Source organism: Etheostoma spectabile, chromosome 13 (assembly GCF_008692095.1).
Source record: "Etheostoma spectabile isolate EspeVRDwgs_2016 chromosome 13, UIUC_Espe_1.0, whole genome shotgun sequence".
NCBI classification, from domain to species: domain Eukaryota; kingdom Metazoa; phylum Chordata; class Actinopteri; order Perciformes; family Percidae; genus Etheostoma; species Etheostoma spectabile.
Window position 1 is genome coordinate 5137120 of NC_045745.1, and position 24679 is coordinate 5161798.

At 43.6% G+C, this 24679-nt stretch overlaps 1 protein-coding gene across 1 annotated transcript in view; it reads right to left on the minus strand.

Moving 5' to 3' along the window:
* srrm3 (serine/arginine repetitive matrix 3) overlaps positions 1-24679 on the minus strand; it is an 85971-nt gene that overhangs the window by 11014 nt on the left and 50278 nt on the right. Inside the window, exons 3-10 of the mRNA XM_032532690.1 lie at positions 16525-16626; positions 8849-8950; positions 8317-8397; positions 7726-7794; positions 4625-4660; positions 4368-4418; positions 3162-3269; positions 2076-2232 (exon numbers count right to left, since the gene is read on the minus strand). Coding sequence (XP_032388581.1) covers positions 2076-2232; positions 3162-3269; positions 4368-4418; positions 4625-4660; positions 7726-7794; positions 8317-8397; positions 8849-8950; positions 16525-16626 — 706 coding nt within the window. The remainder of the gene's footprint in view (positions 1-2075; positions 2233-3161; positions 3270-4367; positions 4419-4624; positions 4661-7725; positions 7795-8316; positions 8398-8848; positions 8951-16524; positions 16627-24679) is intronic.

Sequence of the window (24679 nt, forward strand, 5' to 3'; positions counted from 1 at the left end):
GAGAGAGAGAGAGAGAGAGAGAGACCTCACATGCAAGCTTGGTTTAGAAAATAGAAGACATCAGTTCTCTGGATAGTTTACAGGGTGTTTGCAGCCCATTAAGATATTCAGCAGAGAAAGATGCTTTTACAAGCAATACTTTCATTCTAAGTGTCTTTTTTATCCCAACATAATGGTTTTTATCTTACGACTCAGCAAGGCTGTTTCCATAACAGCAGAACGTGATTTAAAAATCGGTGTCTTTAAGGTAATCAGAGACTAACAGGGATGCTGGTTCTTTTTAAAGGAGCCTGAACAAACAAGGAGCAGTTCCAAATTGAAAAGGTAGAGAGGAGTAAATATATATACTGTGTATATAAATATATATGGTTTACTGCATAACACTTGAGGCTTTAGGAGCCCATCGTGGACAGTATGTGCTACTGCTTTTTTTTGTTTGAAGTTGCACCCCTTTTCTAACTCCGAGGGTCCACCCTGTCCCATGATTTGGATTCATTTGCAACATAGTTTAAGGATGTGGTTTGTCGCCATGGAAGATTTAAAATGCCTACATAAAACAAATTCACATTTGTGTATCTATTTACTGTGTCATAATCACATAAAAAATGTATGTATGTAGAATATGGGGCATTTTATTGGACCTCCTCATGAAAACCTATGTAACTACTTTGCCTTCACTACTGGCAGGTCCACGCTGCTCTCTGCTGGACAACACTGAAATGCAATGCATCTCTTCATTTTGCTTTCTGGGATTTGATTTAAAGACACAGCAAAATAAAAAAAATATGAAAAGTAATTTTCATATTTAAAACTCTGTTTCCCCTTTCTGTCAAATGTTTTCGATTGCCTCACCTTGAACTCGGGGCCGGTAACATTCATGCACCAATCGAATTGATTGGAGCAAAAAACTAACCCGCCCATCACATACAAACAAACTTTAACATTAGGTTATTTATGCATCTTTAAATTGTTATTTAACCTTTATTTCTCAAGGTAAGTTGATTGAGAAAAATTGTCATTTGCAACGACGACCTGTCACATTCACACAGTTCCATAGTTTCACACCTGGAAGCCCAGTACAACCGCAGTCTGATATGGTGGAGCTTTTTTTTTTGGGGGGGGGGGTTAAGGGCACCTCAGCAATAGGAATGAGGGAGGGACAAGCTTGCCTCTCTAATGTTTAGGCCACCACTGCCCTAGCTTGTGGGTAGTTAGGAGAGCAATATCTTAGCAGTAGGTGTGTGTTTGTATTTCATTTATTTCTTTGTTTGATTTTTTTTATTTAAGCATTTTAAATCTTCCATACAACCCGGCACATACAGCTGATACCTGGAATAGAGAGCCTTAACATTGCTACAATACATTTTTGCACGCATGGATTAAGAGGAGAAATCGTAGATTGGTATCACTTTTAAACCATCAGATTCTAATTGTGACACATGAACATTGGATCATTTTGACTTTATCAGCCATAAAAAAGTTCTCATTCCAGATAGACACATTTTTCTTTGATATTTCTTCAAGGGCATGGACCTTCAGGGGGAGAGGGCAAATGTCATAAGGTAATCATACATGTTCCCGGCTCAACCTTTTTGTACTATGTCCTAGCAAGCACCCGCTCGGAAGAAACAGAACATATTTTTGCTTATTCATTTGGAAACATTGTGTGCCAGTGTGGCTCATATTTCCATCCGAGGTTTGGGATGCTAATGTTGGGCTTTGACTCAGAAGAAGTGTGCTGAACAGAAACACTAGAAGCTTTCTTCTCTTTGCTCCCTCCCTCTGTTACCGGCAAACAACAAGAACAGGCTAAAAAAAACAAGATGGTAGAGGAGTCAAGCAGCGCGAGCGGCAAGTTTTACACAGCACAGGAGTGTCTTTTACACGTCAAAAATAATGGGGAATAATAGAAACTGGATGAAAAAAAAAACTTTCAATATCAAATAAGGTAAAAGTTCATGTCAACCAACACAAAAGGAGCAAGATAGAAGTCATTTATAGAGACTTTGATAGATACCCTGGGAGTGGGTGGGGTAGGGTGGGGGTGTGGGAGCAAAATGGAGGAGATTACATACATTGTGCCCTTTCTCGACGTGGTTGAGTCTGCCGGCCTTGCCGTTGCGGCTCCGCTGGGTGTGGTCTCCGTTGTGCCACGCGGCGGGGGTGTTGGTGCCCGGGGACAGCGAGGTGCTGGACGCCTTTTGTCCGTCCGTCTTGTGCTTGGAGTTCAGCCTGGAGGAGCAGAGCCACACAGAGACACGTTGGGTAAATAGATTGTGACCTAGATCAAGGCCCAAAGTCATCAAAGATCTGAAAGTGAATTATTAGATAATCAAAATGTCAAAATGATTTACTGTAACTAGTCCTTTAACCTACTCGATGCGGGAAAAAAGAAGTAAAAGTGATGTCTCTTGTCACTTAAAGTCACTCATTCTGCTTGTGGCTAACGACTCAAGCCTAAGTTAGCTAGCATTAATAGCATAACACATTTGAACTGCTACTTGAACTCTCAGCAGACACATTGTGGGTAATGTAGGCAGCAGGTTTTGATAAGGAAGGTGACTGTGTGAGATAAAAAAGACAATATATCTGTTCTGATATATCTGGTATATCAGCTATCTGTTATACTAGATATCTGATATATCTGGTATATCAGATATATTCTGCTGCAACGATGCTAATGATTTCTGATCTTACTCTTTGCTGAAAGTAGCAGATTTATAACTGTGTCTTATTTTTCACACTGCAAAAAACTTGTTAGTTGGTTCTTTAAATCATTCTTAGATGAAATTTTTGGAAATTTGATAAAATATAAGCTAAGAATCTGTCAAATGTGACACACTTTGAATTGCCTTGTTGCTGAAATTTGCTGTAAATGTGCTATAAAGTTGCCTTGCAATAATTTCTCAGAAAATAAACACTCATAAACAAAGCTCTGGCTTATTTAGAGAAAGAATAACGTGTACGGCAGAATAGAAATCAAAGTAATGATCCCTTACAAAAAAGTCCAATGCTGTTTAACAAAACAGAATAAGAAAGAATTTCAACTAGAATCAGACAAACAACACAAAAAGGATGTAGATCAGAAACCTGGTGCATGTGTGTGTGTGTGTGTGTGTGTGTGTGTGTGTGTGTGTGTGTGTGTGTGTGTAGGAGTCTACCTGGCAGGAGATTTGGAGGTGCTCCGAGCTGACGACAGGGAAGCACTTCGGGAGCTGCAGCAGCTGCCTTGACGCTGTGAACTCCTACTGGGGGTCTCACCGGGGGACCTGATGGACGACAACCAACGGACCAACACACACACACACACCACACACATGCATACATGTACATACATAAAGCCGTGTGTATGCACGCGTGCATCACAGGGACACACATGCAACAGCGAGCTCAGTAGTCAATCTCAGGATGCATCAAACTATTTCAATATATATTCTAAGCAAGACACGGTGCAATGTGTCGCATGGCAATTGTGTTGAACTTAGATAATGCTTAGGAGATGCACCCCGCGCTTTCCAGTCATTAACATTCTCTGAGAGTCTGAGCCTGAGATAATGGGTGTAAAATAGCAATATAAATTTATGAGAGACTGAACGTGATTCCAATTGGACTGAGACTAATGTCCACTGTAGGTTTCAGTGTGCAGAGAGGACAAACTGTGCTTACTTTTACACAATGCACACTGTATATTAGTGGGGGGGGGGTCGATACAGTATAGTATCGCAATATTTTCAGTGGCAATACTGTATTGTTACACAGACGCCAAGTATCAATCTTTTTTATGGATGTGTTGGTCACTTTGTCTGCTTTACAGTCCCATTTTGTAGCATAACAATTGAAGTGAGAAGAACAGAGAACTCTATCTTTCTAGATAAATCAGATCAGAAATACAGAATCAGAAATACTTTATTGATCCCCGAAGGGAAACTCTGTGTTGTAGTTGCACAATATTATAAATAGAGTAGAAATACAAGAAATAAAGAAATATAAGGAATTGGATACGTACGGTATTTACATAAAGGAATGTTATTATACATTATTTACATAATAAAACAGTGTGATGTTGACAAATTCTCCCTTTGGGTTATAATTTGAAGTTGGAAGGAAAGATAATGAACTGCAATATATCGCAGAATATCTGTTATATACTGTATATATGTTGAAAATTGCAATATGTAGTGACATACAGCTAGTATCGTGACATTATTGTATTGTGGGGGGATTCCCACACCTACTGTATATGCACATCACATTTGACTGATGATGAATGTGAAACTGTTACTCTGAGAAATAAAAGCAGACTTAAAGGTTTTTCAGCTCAACATTCCCATGTAAATGGCATTCGAGCTATTCTCTGTGCCTCTCACCTCTTTTTCTGTTTGTTCTTGTCTTTGTGTTTGTTCTTTGGGCTGCCCGATCTGAAACAAATTTCACACGTGAGATAGCGTACTTGGAATCCGGGAAAACACACATTCACACCCTTTTGTAGAAAGGAAACTCAGCGTGCCACTCACCCATATGGATTGTCTTTTTAACAATCAGTAGGCAGAAATGACAATAACACACACCTAACACGTGTTATGTGTGTTATAATATATTGTTTTTCTTCTTGTTCCATACACACCTGTATCTCCTCTTTTTCCTGGAGCCAGATGCAGATCTATAAAGATAAAAGCACCACACAATCATCTTAATGATTGATGAACTGAATAATTGATATACAGTATGCTCCAACTGTGCACCAGGGTCCTGTTCCATGAGCAGCTTTACTAAGTAAATTAAGAGTAATCTGATTAAGGTTTCAAAATTTCCCATTTTAAACAGAAAAGTATATTTTTACATTCAATATGCCTCAACGTGTAAATGAAAACTGGATTTAAAAAAATTACAAACACACACAGACACACAAAACAGTGTAAGGCTAAAGCTCCAAATCACAAGCTTAGTGTGGCCACGGAATATGAACATGTTCAAGTTACTGTGAGCAGCAGGAGGATCATGTATTTTCTGAATGGAATATTTCAGCATGTATTTCTGCACTTTTAATGAAGTGCACAAAACCAGTGTGAATCCCATCCTTATATGCAGAGATGTCCACTGGGAGCTCGCACATCAGACTTTTCCAGTGGGTATTCTACAGGTTGTGAAAGTCACGCTAATTGTGCATTACTGCTGGCTCACTGCAATAAAACAGGACTACTAAACTGAGAAACACTCTCCTCTGACCATGTATTCAGAGTACAGTAACAATGGGAAGGCCGGCCACTCCTCAGTCCTCAGCGTTCGACTGACACCTCACCTCCAAATCATTTCACCCCGATTGCAGTTTCCATGGTGATTAGTCGGACGGGTCTGTGAGATGTGTGTTGCTATTTCTTCCTGAAGAGCAATCTATCCCCCCTGCTGTTTCACACACCGACAGTACAGCATGCAGTGGAGTGGGAGGCAGTGGCAGCACAAAGTGCGTTGATTCCCTGAAAGGGACTAATAAAGCTGTCACAGTAATGTATGTGGCGGCTATGTGTTTCAGAGCTGTGGCCCCAGCAGCAGCCTGTGTTTACCCACTGGGGGGAGTCCACTAGGGACTGCTGTATATGAGAGGAGAGCTCATTATTCTTCTCTTCTCTCACACACTCCGGCCAAAGCTAAACCCCTCACCTCACCTTTAAATACAAGGACACAGCGGTAAAAAACACGTGGGACAGGTATTGGATCCAAATGGAAACAAGCCCTCATATTTTAAGGAGAGGTATATACAGAGCTCAACAGTGACCGCCCACGTTTATAAAGGCTGTGACTCCGGAAGCCTTAATGTGACTTCATTAAGCCTGTTTAAACATGCCTTTACACTTTAGACTTTAATATCCGTCTAATTTTATCTCATTCCTCACTATTTTCTCACTGGCATTTGACCGTAAAGTTAAAAATATTCTGAATGATCATGTTATGATCAGTTTCTGAATGGTCATGTTATGATCTATTACTTATTCTGTTGTAATTGTAGGCTCTGTGGTATCTTGTCCAGGACCCCCTGGAAAACGAGATGGTACATCTCAAGGGGTTCTCCTAATGAAAGAATTTCAAATTTTAAGGAACCAAGCCAACCAGCTGGGAGACGGTTGTAAACCATTAAACGTTTGATAGGTGGGCTCCCAAAAAGCTCAGTGTGTAGAGCGGGGGCTCATATTTAAAGGTCCACCCCTCGACGCAGCGGGCCAGGGTTCGACTCCAACCTGTGGCCCTTTGCTGCATGTCACCCCCCCCCCCCCCACCCCCCCCCCCCCCTTCATTTCCTCAGCTGTCCTGTCAAATAAAGGCCTAAAAAATTCCTTAATAAAGAATCTTTAAAATAAAATAATTGGCGCCAAATAACATTTGAAAATAGCAAAGGAGGCAAAAGTAAAATACAGTGTACAGAAACGATCAAAGATAAACATTTCCATGGTAACAGGAGTTCCACCTATCAGAGACCTCGTTGTTACACTTAGGATTGTGGGTGAAATATGTTTTCTGAAAACAAGGTTGATTTCATTCAGACTTCTAGCTTTTACAGGAGTGAAAAAAATTCACGACCTCTTAGCTCGTGTTGAGTCCAGCTCGGAGGGTTGGGACATTATGGCAACAATCAGAATCCTTATGGAGAAATTAAAAAGGATTTTGACTTTGGGAACCACACTGTTGAGCTCTACTGCAAACGAGCAGGGGTGTGAATGTTTAGCTCCTGCTAACGTGCACCTTAAAAAAAAAGGAAATAAGCATCAAGGGAGGATGGCTACTCTCGGGAGGAACCCTGCTTCCTGCCTCATCGATCCATTATCCAGGAGGAGGGGGGTGAGGAAGGGGGGAGGACGAGGGGGAATGGGTGTGCGTGGATGGATGAGATGTGGCAAACGGGAGCGGGGCAGTGCAGTGATGCTGAGCAATTTGGTGAGAGGCTCATTTTTCTTGTGTGTGTGCCCTGTGCGGGGGGGGGGGGGTTATTAGAGCGACTTATTTACCCCGCGCTCCCACAAAAGTGATGCACACACGGAGAGGAAGTGATATCCCAAGGCATCGCACAATAGTTCTGATGATGAGCTATTGCTTTGTTCCCTCCTTCCTTCCCTTTGTCCAGTCTCTTTCTTCCTTTCTTTTTATTTTGTCTCCCTTCCTTTCAGTCTGCTCTTCCTTGAATTGTGTCGTTACTCATTTATTTCTTCCCTTCCTTTTTCTTCTTCCCTTGGCCCCTTTCATTTTTCATTTACTTTCTTCCAGTCTGTTTCCTTTCATTCTTCCTTTCTATTTCATCTTGTCTTTCTTTCTTTTTCTTTTTTATCTCGTCTTTAGACTAGAACAGCATGCCTTTCTGTCCTTCCTCCTTTTTTCTTTGGTCTTTCCTTTTATTTTTCATCGTCTTTCTGTCCTCCCTTTTCTTTGTATCTTTATTTCTTTCCATCTTTTAGTCTTTCCTTCAGCCTTTTTTTTTCCTTTGTGTCTTTTCCCTTGGGTTTTCTTCCTATCTTTTAGTCTGTTTATTTAACTTCCTATCTTTTTTCCTTTCCTTCTTCTTTTTCTGTTCCATTTTGTCTTTCTGTCCATTGTCCTTTTCATTCGTATCTCTTTCTTTGTCTCCTTTGTTCCACATCCATGCGTGTGAATGTGACTGTTGACAAACCCTAAAAAGCCAGTTTCTTGTCACTGATGACACACACACTCACACACACAGTACGTACTGTACACACTCACCGGTCTCGCTTGTGTTTCTTCCCACTCTTTTTCTTCTTCTCTCTGTGAGTGGGTGAGGAGCTGCCAAACCTTTTGGTGGAGAGAAGGGAAGAAGTTGCACGCCATGAAATCAGCCTCTGATTGCCGCTAACTGGTTCTTTACTCCCCATCGTGTTACATTACACTGTATTACACCTCGGCGGGGGGGGGGGGGGGTCATTGTCAGCAAAGGTGACGTCCAATAGCAGCTTAGCTGATCTTTCTCACTCTTTCTCTTTGTCCCCAACTCTATTCCTCCCTCTGCCTCTCTTTTTTGATTCTTTCTTCTCTTTAGTATCAATGTGCCATTTTCTTCTCTCTCAGTCTCTCCATTTCTTTTGTCGACTTTTTCAAATGAAAATGGAAGATGAGTCTATTCTTTGCTAATGTCTCCCTACATTTCTTATCCCCGTCTCAACAATTGCTTTATCTGATGGCTCGTTAGCAATACTCACACCAGTAATTGGAATTCCATCTCACAAAACCACAGCGTAATTATTCTGTCAACGAGGCGGGAAAAAAGAAAAAGGAGAAAAATCAAACCACTTCATAAGTGGGAGCCGTTTCACTCACCGACTCCTTCGGCGGCCAGATTTCTTCTTCTTCCTTTTCTTTGGGCGAGGGGATGGAGAGCTGCTTGATTTCCTCTTCACTCTGAATTGGCCACAGAAGGAGAGAACAAGAGATTATAGTCGTTTACTGCTGCGCAAGCCAATAAGTGTCTATTTTCTCATTTCCCCAATCCTTTCTGCCACACCATGCAATATATCACACAATGGAAACAGGAAAACACTTTGAGGGAGTAACACATTCAGAAAGCCCAATCTAAATGATCATAATGATCTAAATTATGGTTTTCAAACATGAGTAATAGGAGGTGAATGCTATTACTGGGCGGTGGGAGTGTTGTTTGAGGATTTGAAGAGCATTTTTATCTTGCTATCAATATCCCGTTTATGGCTATTACCATAGGAAACACCCAGAGGCCATGGTAAAGGAAATAATAGGTGGCTGATTTGAGAAGTCCACTCAGAACCACTTGAGAAGTCAGATCTGGTCATCACAACACCATAATACCGTATGTGTGTTTATACATGTGTTTTACCTATTGTCACTGTGGTAATGGTGGTCATAGTCTCCGTCTTCATAGCCAACCAAGTCAGTGTTCTCTTCATACCCGTCAGGCTGGTAGTGCAGGTGGGTGACCCTAAAAACACAAAGGTCAAGGATCAGAAATGTGGAGAGCGTGTGAGTATTGTGAAGAAGAGGAGTAACTGTGGTAAATTGCAAGCCCTGGCCAAAAGACTATTCCCACACTTTTCTCATTAGAGACTTGCCTAGCCTAGCCTATGTAAGTGGACCGATGTTTATACCTGTGCACTGGTGTGTGTGTCGATCTCTTTAAGAGAACAGCAGGGCTGGTGTGTGTGTGGATCTCTTTAAGAGAACAGCAGGGCTGGTGTGTGTGTCGATCTCTTAAGAGAAACAGCAGGCGTGGTGTGTGTGTCGATCTCTTAAGAGAACAGCAGGGCTGGTGTGTGTTGTCGATCTCTTTAAGAGAAAAGCAGGGCTGGTGTGGTGTGGGATCTCTTTAAGAGAACAGCAGGGCTGGTGTGTGTGTCGATCTCTTTAAGAGAACAGCAGGGCTGGTGTGTGTGTGGATCTCTTTAAGAGAACAGCAGGGCTGGTGTGTGTGTCGATCTCTTTAAGAGAACAGCAGGGCTGGTGTGTGTGTCGATCTCTTTAAGAGAACAGCAGGGCTGGTGTGTGTGTCGATCTCTTTAAGAGAACAGCAGGGCTGGTGTGTGTGTCGATCTCTTAAGAGAACAGCAGGGCTGGTGGGTGTGTGGATCTCTTTAAAGGAGAGCACAGCAGGGCTGGGTGTGTGTCGTCTCTTAAGAGAACAGCGGGTGGGTGGGTGGGTCTCTTAAGGCAGCAGGGCTGGGTGTGTTGTGTGGATCTCTTAAGAGAACAGCAGGGGCGTGTGTGTGTCGAGTCTCTTAAGAGAACGCAGGGTGGTGTGTGTGTCGATCTCTTTAAGAGAACAGCACGGGTGTGTGTGTGGGGATCTCTTTAAGAGAACAGCAGGGCTGGTGTGTGTGTCGATCTCTTTAAGAGAACAGCAGGGCTGGTGTGTGTGTGGATCTCTTTAAGAGAACAGCAGGGCTGGTGTGTGTGTGGATCTCTTTAAGAGAACAGCAGGGCTGGTGTGTGTGTCGATCTCTTTAAGAGAACAGCAGGGCTGGTGTGTGTGTGGATCTCTTTAAGAGAACAGCAGGGCTGGTGTGTGTGTGGATCTCTTAAGAGAACAGCAGGGGTGGTGTGTGTGTCGATCTCTTAGAGAACAGCAGGGCTGGTGTGTGTGGCGATCTTTAAGAGAACAGCAGGGCTGGTGTGTGTGTCGATCTTTCAGAGAAGCAGGGCTGTGTGTGTGTCGATCTTGTAAGGAACAGACAGGTGGGTGGTAGTGTGGTCGTACTCTTAAGAGCACGCAGGGTGTGTGGGTGTGTCGACTCTTTAAGAGAACCGCAGGGAGGTGGTGTGTGTGGATCTCTTTAAGCGAACAGCAGGGGGTGTGTGTGTCGATCTCTTTAAGAGAACAGCAGGGCTGTGTGTGTGTGTCGATCCTCAGAGAACAGCAGGGCTGGTGGTGGTGTGTCGATCTCTTCAGGAACAGCAGGGATGGTGTGTGTGTCGATCTCTGTAAGAAAACAGCCGGGTGGTCGTGTGGGTCGATCTCTGTAAGAGAACAGCAGGGCTGGTGTGTGTGTCGATCTCTTTAAGAGAACAGCAGGGCTGGTGTGTGCGTGTGCGTGGGGAGTGTGTGGTAGAGCGAGCGACTGCGATTAGCTTCGGACCGAGTACCGACTCTGGAGGTATAGTGAGAGAAACAAAGTGTCTCCCCTGTGCTTTCTGACCACTGCCAGCAAGCTGTAGCAGGAAAATGTAACCCTATGCTTGATTTTATGTTGTTAACTAAGAAAGAGAACCTGGAAATGCAACGCTACCAAGCCACGGCCAGGCGGACCAATCACAGTTGCGACGTGTAGATACACAAAGCTCACATGCAGATTTCAGATATAGAACAGATAAAAAGTTCACTGTAATCATTTTGTGAGTTTGCATGCTAACTAGCTATAGCCTCACTGATTCTGCTATTAATTTAGTTCAAAAGATCTGACAGTTATATATTGGCCAGAAATCATTTAAAAAATGAAAAAACAAAGTGATAGCATAAACAAAGAATCTTTATACATATGCCTTAGATTATTTTTTCAAGCATTGCGCCCAAGATGCATACTAAGCGGGACATTTTACAGTTAAAATATCACCTTGTTAGTACTCTCTGGTGGACAAACGATGTAAGAGAGACACTGTTTCTAAATGATCTCAAACCAATTATTAGTTGCTTATTACCTGATACCACCTAATATGCAATAATTGGATATTGGACGATACATCTACCAGATTGATTTATTACTTTATTACTAGCTCTATGATAAAATCTGACCAGATGATGGTGCTAGATGACAAATCAAAGGATCACCAATTTTATTAAAATTCATCATGAGGGGAAAAGGAATGTCTCTACCAAATATCATGTTAATCCATCCTAGTTGTGGAGACATTTGACTTAAAACCACAATTGTGAAGCTGCTGCTGGTGCTACAGATTCAGTGGGATTCATTCTCAGGGGACCAGGAATGTCTGCAGACAATTTCATTGACATCCTTTAAATGGTTGCTGAGATATTTTGGTCTGGAACAAAGTGGTGGACCACACTTGCTCTCCCCAGAGCTCTGCTGCAGTCTAATGAATGGACCTAGCACGTAGCTTCATATCTGGCACCTAACTTGGGTGCAAAAAAAAGAAAGAAAAAAAAAAGAAAGAAGTCAAGCATCTAAAAAATGTGACTCTCACACACTAAACCTTTTTGTCCCTGTAGTTGTATACCTTCCCATTTGTTCCACTCAAACACACACACACAGACAACACACAGTATATAAAGACAGATGGCAGTGGCCTCCTCCCTAATCCTCCCTGCCCTTCTACTCCCTTCTCTCTTATGTGGCCTGCTCTGATCCAGCAGATCTGACCTTGCAGGTTCCATGTGGGCTAGAGAAATAGATATAAAAACACACCACAGTGATTATTTTCCCCTCGTGCAGTCCTATCTCTCTGACCTCATGTCCCAGTGTTGTTACAAACCCAGCAGGCTCTTGGCTTCCTGGTAGTTATAATACAGAGATGTAGCATATGCAGAGGTTATTTGGATTAGAGCGGTGACAGAGACGTAACGTCCATAACTAACCATGCAGCCTCAATTAGTAAGAGAGAGATGAGAACAGGCAGGAGTAATGAGATGGAGAGGCTGAAGAAACACACGGGAAAAAAAGTGACAACGCAAAGGATAGTGCACCTCTGGTAAGGAGATCAAACACACATGGGACACACTTAAGATCAAGAGAGGGGGGCTAGTGTAGAGATGAGGCAACAAAGCCCTTAATTGGCCGAGCACCACCGGTTACAGCAGGGATTCCAAGCCCCAGCAAAACAACCTCACTTCACAATGACAGCGTGGGAGGAGTTACTCACTAACATCTCTTTACATAGTATTTTCTTCGCTCAGCTACTGAAAAGAGAGGGGCTGCGGAGTTGTTGGTGGACTCTCTTTGCCATGGTTATTACAGACTGCACACACTACTCAAGGCCTAAAATACTGCAAACTCCTCTTTTTAATTTTTTTTTTACAGTCTTTACTCTTTGGAAAAAAAAGTTCTAGAATTAAAGAGACATATTAAATGATGCCATGTTCTAATATGCTGGAGACATCTGTCCAGCCCGGTGGTCAAAACAGATGAGTGACGGTGCCCTGGAGAGGAAAGAAGCTCCCTAATTCAGCCACTGTCCCTGGGACCTGGAAGTGATGGACTACGGCCAAGGACCTCCTCAGGGCTGCAGCACAAAGTAGTGCAGCCCATTTACATCCTTACTCAGACAGCTGATATATTAGATGTATTTTTATTGCTGCACAGATTCATAGTTTGTTATTCTGGGAAGAGGTAGGTGGAGGTGGGATTGGTTTTTCCCCAGTATGAGGGTGGTGACAAGCTGAGCGGATCAATTCTGTGATCATGGGGAACAACCATGATGTTCTGGATGCACCACATTAGATCTCTGCACAGTAGATCCATTTCTGTGTGCTAATGAAGAAATGTCCGTTTTAGGCGTTTTATCAGCTATTGAATAGTTATGTAAAGCCCAGGGTCAGCTTCCACATTGATCCTGCTGGGTTGGGGCAGTCTCGCTGTGTAAGCCTGTATGGCCCTCAGATGCTTTACACACTGCATTCCTTTCTTCCACCCTGTGTTCACATCCATTCTGCAGGAAATCAATGTGGGACATCGGTAAACAGAGTTATGAGCTAGCTCATCCGTGCTTACTGCTGGCTGTTTACTGCTAGTGAGTATTAAGCTACAGCTGGGGGGGGCCTAGGCTGTCAATATTATTAGTCCCTGTGGAAAAGATGGCATCTGAATAAAAAACCTCCCAGCTGAGCAAAGTCAAACACGCTGAAGGCAGTAGTGTATTTGAGGTTGTGATGAAGCCTCCTATCATTTAGTAAATGTAGATACTAACTACTGTCTATAGATTTATACAGAAATCCCTTTTTTCTAAAGTTGCATATCATCAGTTTGGAGTTAATAAAACTCACGTTGTCCCTGCATGTCCCTGCATGTTATGTCTTTTGAATTTCAATCACATTATTACATTTCAGTGCAGGTAATACTAACGGCTCTGTAATGGCTGTAATTAGGACCACAATGACAATGTTCATATGCTGATGTTTGGCGAGTATTAGGTTTACTGTGTTCACTATCATAATGTAGCATGGTAAATGTAAATGTGTGCTAACATTTGATAATTATTTAGCACTTAACACAAAGTAGGCTACACCTGGGGCCAGGGGTGTCGGACTGGGGGGAAAAAGGGGTCTGAGTACCCAGGGCCCTCATGTGAGGAGGGCCCAAAAAATAAAAAAGATGCAAGAAGGAATAGCTGTGGATGTGGGGAGGGGCCCATAGAAAATGCCTTTCTGCAGGGCCCAGAATTGTGTGCTACGCCCCTGCCTGGGGCTGATGGGAATGCCATTAGGTGTGCAGGTATTTGATCATAAACTTAATAAAAGATTAAATTAAATGTTTTTACAATTCATCCTGAAGGGAACATGAATGTGTGTACACACTTTCATGCAAAACAATCCAATAGTAGTGGAGAGATTTCACTCTGAACCAAAAATGTCAACCCTGGGGTGGTGCTGGAAGGAGATCAGGTGATCACCAAAGTCATTAGGCTTCATACTCTAGAAAGAACCCTGAATGCCTGAACAAAGGATTACAGTAAATACAGGAAATGGAAAGTTGGAAACCTCATGGTGGGGCAAGTCAGGGGGGTTCATCTTCTGAGGACCAAGAAACTTCCATGGCAATCCATCCAATAGTTGTTGTTGGACCAAAGTGATAGACCAACCGACCGACCAACAGACGGACAGAGCCATCCATAGAGCAAGCATTGTGACATCACTAGCATATCTGTGCATACTGTTAGCTGCAGGCCCTTGTTAACTGATGTGAGGGCCCCCTACCATATTACCTAATAATGTGTGGGATTGTTGATTTGCTTATTGCTGGTGGCAGTAATGATCAGGAGGCCTTTAGCACAGTTTTTCCCAGAGGCCACCCCATTGGTCTATTAAGGCTTATTTCCCATAATGCTTCAGACGTAGGCACTACAAATGTAAAGTCACACACTGTTGTGCAGAGGGATGTAGATTACTTCAGAAAGAGGTCTATACTGTGTGTGTGTTTGTGTTTGTGTGTGTGTGTGTGTACAGTAAGGGTCTGGGGCAGTATTGAGTGTGAGGCTGTTTGGGGTCGGGTGATAACAACCCTGCAAATTACAGCCTTCTTCTGTTTTCCACATCGAGGCCTTTCTGGAGAGGGAACGTTGCAGAATTTAAGGCCAGTTCTGACATCCCAAATTGACTGACTCAGAAGTGCCCTTTAGACTGAACTAATGTGAAAAGCAACACAAACAAAGCGTTGTCAATAACACCCTCCCTCAGCCTTCCTCCTCGTTTCAGCCTGGTCTGGGCTAATGTCAGACAGCGGCGGCGGTGCAGGGGGGGGAGGATCATTAGTCTAGTCTGTGAGACAGGACGCATCAGCGCCATTACCAGTCATTAGTTCACAGACAGCGGGTCTTGTTGCTACCACCACACTGCCTCTCTCAATCGCTCACACTAACATTATGGAGTGACTCAGGAGGGCCACCACCCCCACGTCCTCTGGTTCCCATGTTTCTGATGGCTGAGACAGTGGCGTTTGTGAGGGTGTGAGTGTGTGTCTGTGATCTGGACGGAGACTACACACACAGTGTGTCATTTACTTTGGTTCCTTTATTTCCATCTATCCTTGTCTCACATGACATACTCTCCCATGCCATCTCACGCTCAAAGCTATACAGCCAGGCTTAGCGCTACACAGACTGACATTTTTGACAATTATCATGCCAATCTTCACCTCATTGGCTTCCAGCAGAGCTTAGAATAGACTTGCTAACGATTATATTCGAAGCTTTGGGGTTTGACCATTTCCTGTGTATTCAGAGAGAGACATTCTCAGTCAAAAGGCAAGGAATCAAGTTGAAATGTATTGCACTTTTGCAATTAAGGTCCATATTCCATTGAACCGACCGCCTGAAGAGAATATTAGACTGGCATACTATTTCTCATAACCTCTTCTATAAATCAATTTCTGCTTGCATTTGATATTTATGGCTGTCTAGTTTTATCAGATTCATTTGCTGTAATTCATTTAGCATCAATGATCCAAAACTCTTTGGGTTCCCTAATAAATTAAATGAAAAAAGAAGAAAACAAACGACAAAAAGGAGGTAGGGTGTCTAACCGTGCATGCACACTCGGGCCCCCATCTCGCACCCGGCGCAGCGAGGCTCACAGCCCACCGCAAGAGGCTTTGCTATTTTAAGACCGACACAGTTGTTAATTTCTCATACTGCGCCCACGTTGTTTGTATAACAAATGCACCTGCGCCCATCTTTGCACCCATGGGTGTGCTGGTCTTACGGGGAGGTGTGTTCAGGTGCATTCTGGGCGTGTTGCTATCTTGAAAGCAGAAAGTGATTGTGCCATTGACCAACAAAAACCTGGTTTAAAGTTAGTAATGCAGCATTTCATTGCTATTTTATGCATCCACATGCAAAGATAAAAAATAAAAAATATTACTGTGCAAATCCTCCATCATTATAGTATTGGCTTTTAAAGGGAATTGGAGATGACCTCTGATGGGTTGATTGCATGTTACGCCCAAAACACACCTTAATGAAGACAATAAACGCAGAAATTAGGAATTATTTAGACTAAAATGAAAGGAAAGTATGTCAACTTTTTAGCAATACTATTTTGAAACCCCTTCAATTTTTTTTTTTGAAATGCTATAAAATTGAATAAGAGATTTGCACTTGCCAAAGATCATTGTGTGGAATCAATCATGTTATTTTGGGTAATTACAATAGGGTAGTCATTATTATCTGCTTACCGGTGAATGAGACATGAAGTAAAACTGCTCTGAAGCAGCGATGCAGCAGTGCAGCGGCAAGGTGTTAGACAGAGCCCCGACGTGACGCTACTTTCAAATCTTGCTACTGCAGCTGTAACATTACCAACCCTGCCTTTAAACCGGATACACAGTAACTTACACTGGTTGTGTGTGTGGACCCTCTCTGGTGATGACGCCCTCCTTGTCCATCAGCATTTGTCTGAATGTGCTCACTTTCTGCCGAATCTCTTCCTCTGTGTACCTAAGGATGGACACATAAAGACACAGCCGTTAGAAGAGGCGCGCACACACACACACACACACACTCATAGAATAAAAGTAAGTGAATGATGAACATACTGCAAACTGAAGCAGCAACCTTTAATAATAGCACTGAATGCAGCAGGGCACAGGCGAGGCTAACTGTCATCTGTCATCAGTGCCAGATGCCTGTGTAGGAGCCATGTCAACCCCAGCTATCACACAGTCCAACACATGGCAACGACTGTCCTCTGGCTGTTTGAAAAATGACACCCAGCCTAATGATGTGCATTCTGATGACTCTCTGTCAACCTCTCCCGACCCCGGTGGGTTCCTTGTTCAGGCCCGGGCTGCATGTCATGTTTTATTGTGTAAGCAAAGCGCTGAGTTGAGATCAACTGTGGGTCAGTGTGAGGAGCTTTCAACAAGCTGCCAGTCAGAATACTGCACACTGCTGCAGCAGGGGAAGCAATTACTGTCTGTGTAACATTGTAGATGTGTATTCATATTTTCTAATTGAGAATATCTGGCTTTTTTCAGTTATGGTCTGTCAGTGGGTGCAGCCAGAGAGCATCAAAACTATCAGTTATACTTTCATTTCATTGTGATGTTATTTGCCGCAGTAGATGATGAATGAATAACACTCTTATACAATAATTCATGAATACAGCTTTGGGCTACATCCTCCCAGTGTGTTATAACACAAGTAACAACCTCTGACAACAGGCCTGCCACAGTAAGGCAAGGCAAGGCAAGGCAGCTTTATTTGTAGAGCACATTTCAGCAACAGGGCAATTCAAAGTGCTTTACACAAAATCAGTTAAACAGATAAAACACAAGTACAAACAGTTAAAAATCATAAGCATTAAAAACCGGTAAAACACATGAATAGACAGTTAAAAACAAATAGAAACATAAAACACAAGAATAAAAGTTACAGTGCAGCATAAGAAATGTAAAGAAATGAGCATTCATTTAAAGAAAGGCAGCATCAAAAAGAAAGGTCTTCAGCCTTGATTTAAAAGAACTGAGAGTAGCAGCGGATCTGCAGGTTTCTGGGAGTTTATTCCAGATATGAGGAGCATAGAAACTGAAAGCTGCTTCACCCTGTTTAGTTCTGACTCTGGGGACAGAAAGTAGACCTGTCCCAGATGACCTGAGAGGTCTGGGTGGTTCAGTATGACTGTATCTGCTGACAGCTTTGCAATGGGGGACAGGAACAATTCCACCAGCATGTCTGAGCAGCCACAATTAAGTAGCTTCTGTCCTCTAGAGATGGACAGGGGGTATGCACGTCTGTGAACTTAGTAGTAGTAGTAGTAGTAGTATTTGATTAGGACAATGCACATTAATCAACATTTCTGTAAATGCCAGTGTTTTTAACTGTAGTCCCAGTTACCCAGCATGCATGTCTTTATGGTGGGAAGAAACAGGAGCATCCGGCAACCCACACAAACACGGGGAGAACATGCAAACTCCACACAGAAAGGCTCGGAATGACCTGGATTCAAACCCACAACCTTCTTGTGAGGCAGAGGTGCTAACCACTGAGCCACCGTGCTGCCTTGACAACGCTTGGCCTCTTTAAAGCACTGAACACCGAGCTGATCTCCTGGTGTATTCACACCCTCTCCTCACGCTCTGGCTGTGCTAACGGGATGTAATGAGCTACAGAGAAACATAAAGGGAGAGAAGAGGACTAAGGAGGGAGCGGGAAAGGGAGAAAATTAATAATGCCGTGACAGTGTAGCCAGGAGCCAGAAATCCCAGAGTTAGACTCACTGGAAGATTCAGTCATTTATAATATGCTGTAGTGTTCATATTAAAAACAACAGGATCATGTGTGAGAGGTTCCTGGGATTTACAGTCATTCTGAATTAAGCCTCAGAACTCATCTCTTTGAGTCTTAACTCAAATATGTGCAATTTGCATCTTTGGTGAATGATAACATCAGAAATGTGTGCAATTACTAAAGTAGGGAGGAACTGTCTTCACTTAGTGCTGAAACACACACACTCTTATTTGGCAATCATTGCACTTTGTCTCTCTTAAAAGAGCAGCTCAACATTTCAGGGAATATTTGCTATTTTGCTGAGAGGGATGAGAGGTAAAGATACTGTGCAAGGTGAAAGACACAGTAGTAGTGTAGTTTGGCCCACTGATTCGACCCACTTATCACCATGGTCAGCATTTGGAGCAGTACCAGTGATTGTGACACACAGCTCATAGAGGTAATTGAAGAACTTTAAAACCCTTAGCTCCCCAATTGCTCCCCTTAAAGCTCTGCTTAGAAATCGTAGAAAAAAAAGACAGAACTTGCTTTTAAGGTTTGATTCATTATCAAAGTAATGCAGTGATGTTGTTTGTACAGCCATTGGTGCATTGCAAATAGGAAGTGCTAAAAGCCAGATCGGCATACTTTTAATGGTGCCAGTTTGCCAAAAAGGTAAACAAATATAGGCTAAAACGCATGGCAAGATGTGGCTGAACGGCAAGGAAATAATTCCTATTTACATTTAGTCATAGGGAGCCCGGCGGACTTTCCTGTTAAAGCATTACGATTTATCTTCAGCTGGAACTAAAGGACCTGACCCACACACAATGAAAAATAGCTCCAAACCAAAAGTGCACAAAAGTATGTGAGTATGTGCTTTAGTTTATTTTCCTGTTCAATAGGTGATAACATCGGACATGTGAGCTCCACTTGCAATAAGGAAGGTGCAGGGGAGCTGTCCATCATCCAGTGCTGGAACACAGACTCTAACCTGGCAACAGATCCTCTTAGCGGGGGCTCCTGCCAGGACCAAATCTATAAACTGGATTGTAAATTAGCTTGTGGCTCTATTCAGCATGGAGATGGCATTAATCTGAGGAGTGTATGCTGTTCTCAGATGAAACATAGCAGCCGGTACCATGTATTCTGAATTTGGTGCTATCAGCGCATTAGAGGTACAGAGACTGAGATTAGGAGAAGTGCGACAGAGAGCGGAACTAGCTGGATGATGGCCCAGCGGAGACAAGAAGCCAGCCGGTGTGACAGCACCATCAGGTCCTGCTGTACTTGCAATCTCTCAGCCCAGCAGCTGTCAACTCAGCACAATGCAGGACGCAAACACACACTTTATATTCATGGCTTTCCATGCGTGTTGCAGGAGCCATCTCCGTACGTTAGTTGCTTCCTGACAAATCTACAGCAGCCGCTGGGTCCCTCAGCTGTTTTGAGGGAGGGTGCAAAATAGGTAAAAGAGTGAGAACGCTCAAATAGGATACTGGCTGGATGCACCCCGAGCCAAATAGACGTCGTGGTTGTAGGGCTTTCTCCTTCACATTGTGCTGATGATGGGGGGAATGTTAGCGCCTGCAGCTATCTCTGTTCACAGTCCAGCTGAAGCAAAAAAGCGGTGTCAGAGCTTGTGAACCTAAAGCCTCTGTTGACGTGTGACCTACAGAATTTCTTCTCTCTGCTTCTTCTCTCTGTCCTCCATTGAGTTCGCTGACTCTGAACCTCTGCACCGCTTCACAGCATGAAGCACAGCAAGGTTGGGTTCTTTTTGATGGGTCTAGATCACTGACCAAAGTCCTAGAGTGTAGGCCCAGCAGTGGTGCTGCTTCAAATAGAGCCTGGGGTTTTAGGGGTATGAGCCAGGAAAATCCCCCACAGCACCTGGGAATGGCTTCAAGAACCTGGTCACCTACATAGATAAAAAAAATCTATTGGACAAAAGAAGTCTGAGGAAATAAGACTCAAACTAGTTCTCACATGATTGCTAAACTTTGGAGTTGCATTAAAAGATAAGTTAGGCAGTGTTCCACAGTGAGCTCTTAATCAATCTGTGGAAATGGCCACATATCGGATGTTTGTCAGTGGCTATTATAGGATGAGAACACTGCAACTACACATCTGTCTTCTGCACATTTAATTAGCACTTATTGCAGCTGTAAAGGTAGCTGCTTTCAGCTTAATACGCCATCTGTTCTGCCCTGAGCGGTCACTCTCAGCAAGGCTGGGTAACACTGCATTCATATTGAAATTAATGTTAAACTGAGCAAACTGTGTGTTTTTGTGTATGTGTGTTTGTGTGTATGAGGTGGGACTCTTCAGAAGCCAAAGTGGAGTCAAATGAAAGCCATTTAGCCCAGACCCAGTGCCTACAGCATGCAGAGTCCCAGTGATTTGGGTGGAGAGAGACAGGGGACATCGATCAGAGCGAGGGGCTCCCCGCCATCTCAGCCATGAAAAATGACCACGATTAAAGAACTTGATTGAAGTAATTAGACAGCTCCGGGTACCCACAGATCCCCCCCCCCCCCACACCCATTAACTCACGATCCAGGAAAATGAATAGTTGTGGCCTAGAGACCATCCTTTCGCTGATAGTCATTGATTTGATGAGGACGTGCCTACGTGTGGGGGGGGGGGGGGGGGGGGGGGGGGGGGGGGGGGAAGGGGGGTGCGGGTGTGTGTTTGTGTGTACTCCTTTTGAATGCCAGGGATGTTTGAGCCTTTTCCACAAGTCGTCCCTAGGTGCTGCCGTACACCCGTGAAACTCTGCAGCCATCAATCCCGCTGCAAAGAGCACCGAGGCAAAGTGATGCCAATGTAGTTAGTAAGATTGAATGGTGCTGGGAACATGGGAAGGCAAAACTGAACACCCCCACATTTCTATTTCAGGGGCAGATTTAAAGCTGCCTACCGGGACACGGTGAAATTGTTTAACTCTCAATTGGAGAGGATTTTCAATTGATGCTCTTTACAGGCACATACTGTCTGGTTAGATAATAGGTACTAGATACAGCAGACAAAAACGGAAAGACCTTTCTCTCACTATATAAAGCTGGCCTTTTCACCTCCCCCACAGTGGAAGCAGATCAATGGCTGGAGCAGCACAATCTGCCCGGGCCAGTCTTTCTGATTGCTCATCTTCTCTAAGTCCTCTGGCAACAAGAGCATTTAAAGCTATTTTGTCGGGCATGGAGCTACTATATTGGCTCGGGCCCCCTCCCGGTGACGATGTATAAATTGGGTCCTTCCAATTTTCAGTCTTATAGGACACAGGCTTATCGTCTTATTACACAGGCTTTGGCTTGCAGGAAGACCTCCATCAGAGCAGAGATACCTATTTGCTCTGGCCTTAGAAGCTCCAAGAGCAGCTCTCTCTTAATAAGAGTCAAGCTACTCACATCTCCTGCAATGCAAAAAGTGTCACTGCAGATGGTAGAAAGCAATACCACAGCAGTAGCGGCCAAAATGCAGCAATTTAACTCCTGGCTACTACCTAAACCTAAACCTCTAAACCACTAAACTTCTTTCTTTTTGTCTCAATTTACAGTAGACTGTTCTGTCTTGAAATTAATTTGCTTGTACGGGATTATGTGTAACCACAAACTCAGTTTTTCATCTCGGGGTTATGTTGTGTCCTTTTTGCTTGTGCCAGGCTACCCCTCTCTACTCTGCTTTCAACAGATCATTTTCTAATACACACATGAAATCATTAGTGAAGCAGGATGAGTAATGTCTTCTGCCTCGAATTTAAAAAGCTGTGTGTGTGTGTATGTGTATGTGTGTGTGTGTGTGTGTGTGTGTGTGTGTGTGTGTGTGTGTGTGTGTGCATTGCGCAGGTGTGTATTGGGCCTGCAGATTAGAGTGAGTGAGGCCCTGTGAAGAGAGCTTATTAGAGAGCTGCAAAAACGCTCAGACACCACAGGAGTTCAAATCATGCACAGCCATTAGGCCTCAATTAGTGTGGAAAAACACCCCTGAAAGAGAATCTGGACCCTTGCATGCATAGCAGTCCTTGAGCTTGAAATCTGTCAGTGAACCGTGATATCATAAGGCAGCCAAACTTGATTGAAAGTAGAAAGTAAGCTTGTTGAGCTGCTCAGTACATGCACTGTGTTGTGATGGATAGACAACAGGATGTTGAATGCACTGCTTAAAAGATTAAATGTATGTAACTTATAGCAACTCTGATATGCATAAAAAAGGATAAAGGGCAATGTTCCCTGTAGCGGCAGGGCACTCAGTGCACTAATGACTGTGGGATGCTACCAGGCCATGAATAGCTAAATGAACAGACTCCTTTAATTGCCGAGCCCGTCTAATTGGGTCCCAGGGTGAAGTCATCACTCATGACAGACTATTTATCCTGGTTTTATCTCTGAGGAAGAGCACGGCTGGATTGGGGGTGTAAAGGGAGGAGGGGAGAGTCTGCCATGCTGGCAGGGTTAGAGAAAGAGGCAGGCGTCCAACCTGCCCCCCAGGCTAATCCTTCACCGAGACCTCAGTCAGGATGGGGACTCAGGGGTGACGTAGAGTCTGAGCCTGCTGGCTTATAGCCACAACAAATGAAAACAGACCCCAGCCACCATTTTAATTGTGTCTAATGCCTGGCATTGCTCTCCCTCTCTTTCATCCCCCGCTCTATCCCTTAATCCTGCACACATGCACTCACGCTCTCTCATTTAAAGAGGAACATTAGAAATTGGAGAGGCAAAGGGAGCTGTGCTGAGCCAAGCTGGCAAATGAGATTCTCCTTTCATTATAGCTTAACGAGGTGACTTGAGTCCGTCCGGAGCTCTAACACTCAGCTGAGTGGCTGCATGTCCTTAAAGTGCAACTGCCTGCCAGCCGAGTTTGTGTGGTGTGACGTGTGCGTGGAGCTGGTCAGCGCGGGTGTATGGTCTCCTTGTATTCTGCCATCATTAGTCAAGCTGCTGCCTGCTGCTACACCATTCTGCTGGACATCATGACTCTTTTACAGCGCTCAAACCAGGAGCAACTATGTCTACTCCGAGTCAGGAGATGAGTGGACCTTAGCACATGGTTAAGTCCAGCAGTTCCCTTTCAGCTTCAACAATCTGTCGTAGCTCCACCGTCAGCGAGGCCCACTGCCTGGGAAGCCCAGTCACCCTTGGGGAAGGGCAGACCGGTAGAAAGAAATCGAGGAAGAAAAGTCTTATTCACCTTGGCTCCTCAAAGCATTTCACAGGAGCAGTGATTTAATTCATCTTCATACTCTGACATGGTACAGTCCCACATACTGGCATTCAATTGTGTCTGTCACCTCTCGTATCTAGCCTTGATCAAAGAAGAAAAAAAAAAACTCTCACTAATTAGCTTGCCCTTAATTCAATTAAATCACCCTCACCTAATATATTAGGGATTAGCCAGCTTTCCGTAATGGACAAATGTGATGTGAATAAAATGTCACAAGGAATCAGATAGCTGATGCTAGCCCTTCACCCAGAGATACCCGATGCTAGCATGCAGCTAGCAGGTTGCACTCTACAGTTCAGTGCAGTCACTCCAGTTTCCAAGGCCCTTGGCGGAAGCACACACTGAGCTCCTCCTAACTTTGCGCTGGAGGACACACACATCATGCTAATGGCCTGTGTTCTTTGCTGACTATCTCTATGGCAACCTCACTAATAACCACTCCTTGAGGAGGAGGCCATTAATACAAAGTTCAAGTGTTGGCTGCAAATATGCAAAATCATCATCTGTACATCTGTGGCATAAAATCCATATAATCCACTAGAACAGTGACAAGGACATGGTCCTTCACCAGCTTGCTGATTGTGAACATTTGCCAATTATGTTAAATGGGGCAGCTGGCCAAGCAGGAAGCACCCAGCTATCTGCCAAAATGGTCCCTGTAGAGTCCTTCAGCTAATATGGAGCTGTTTATTATTCCATGAAACATTCCCTCCAGGATCAGAGCATCCCTCCACATTGGTTCCATGTCATTCTCTCATACTGGGATGTTTTTAAAGGAAAAAAAAAACTACGGATGGGCACTTGTTGTAAGTAATTTCGATTTTCTTGTTTCTTTTATTTTCAATTTTCAATCTCTTTCTGTTTAATAAAGTTTTATTTAGAAGGAAGAATTTATCTTTGTGTTGGAGCAGCACGTGTTAATGTTAAACCACCTTTATGCATGAATTCCCGTGGTCCCATTTTGTGTCGGATAAAAACACCGACATGAAATAATATAAACACTGGATCCCCCCCCCCCACCCCCACCCCATATTTCATGCATTTTTCCTTCCACTAT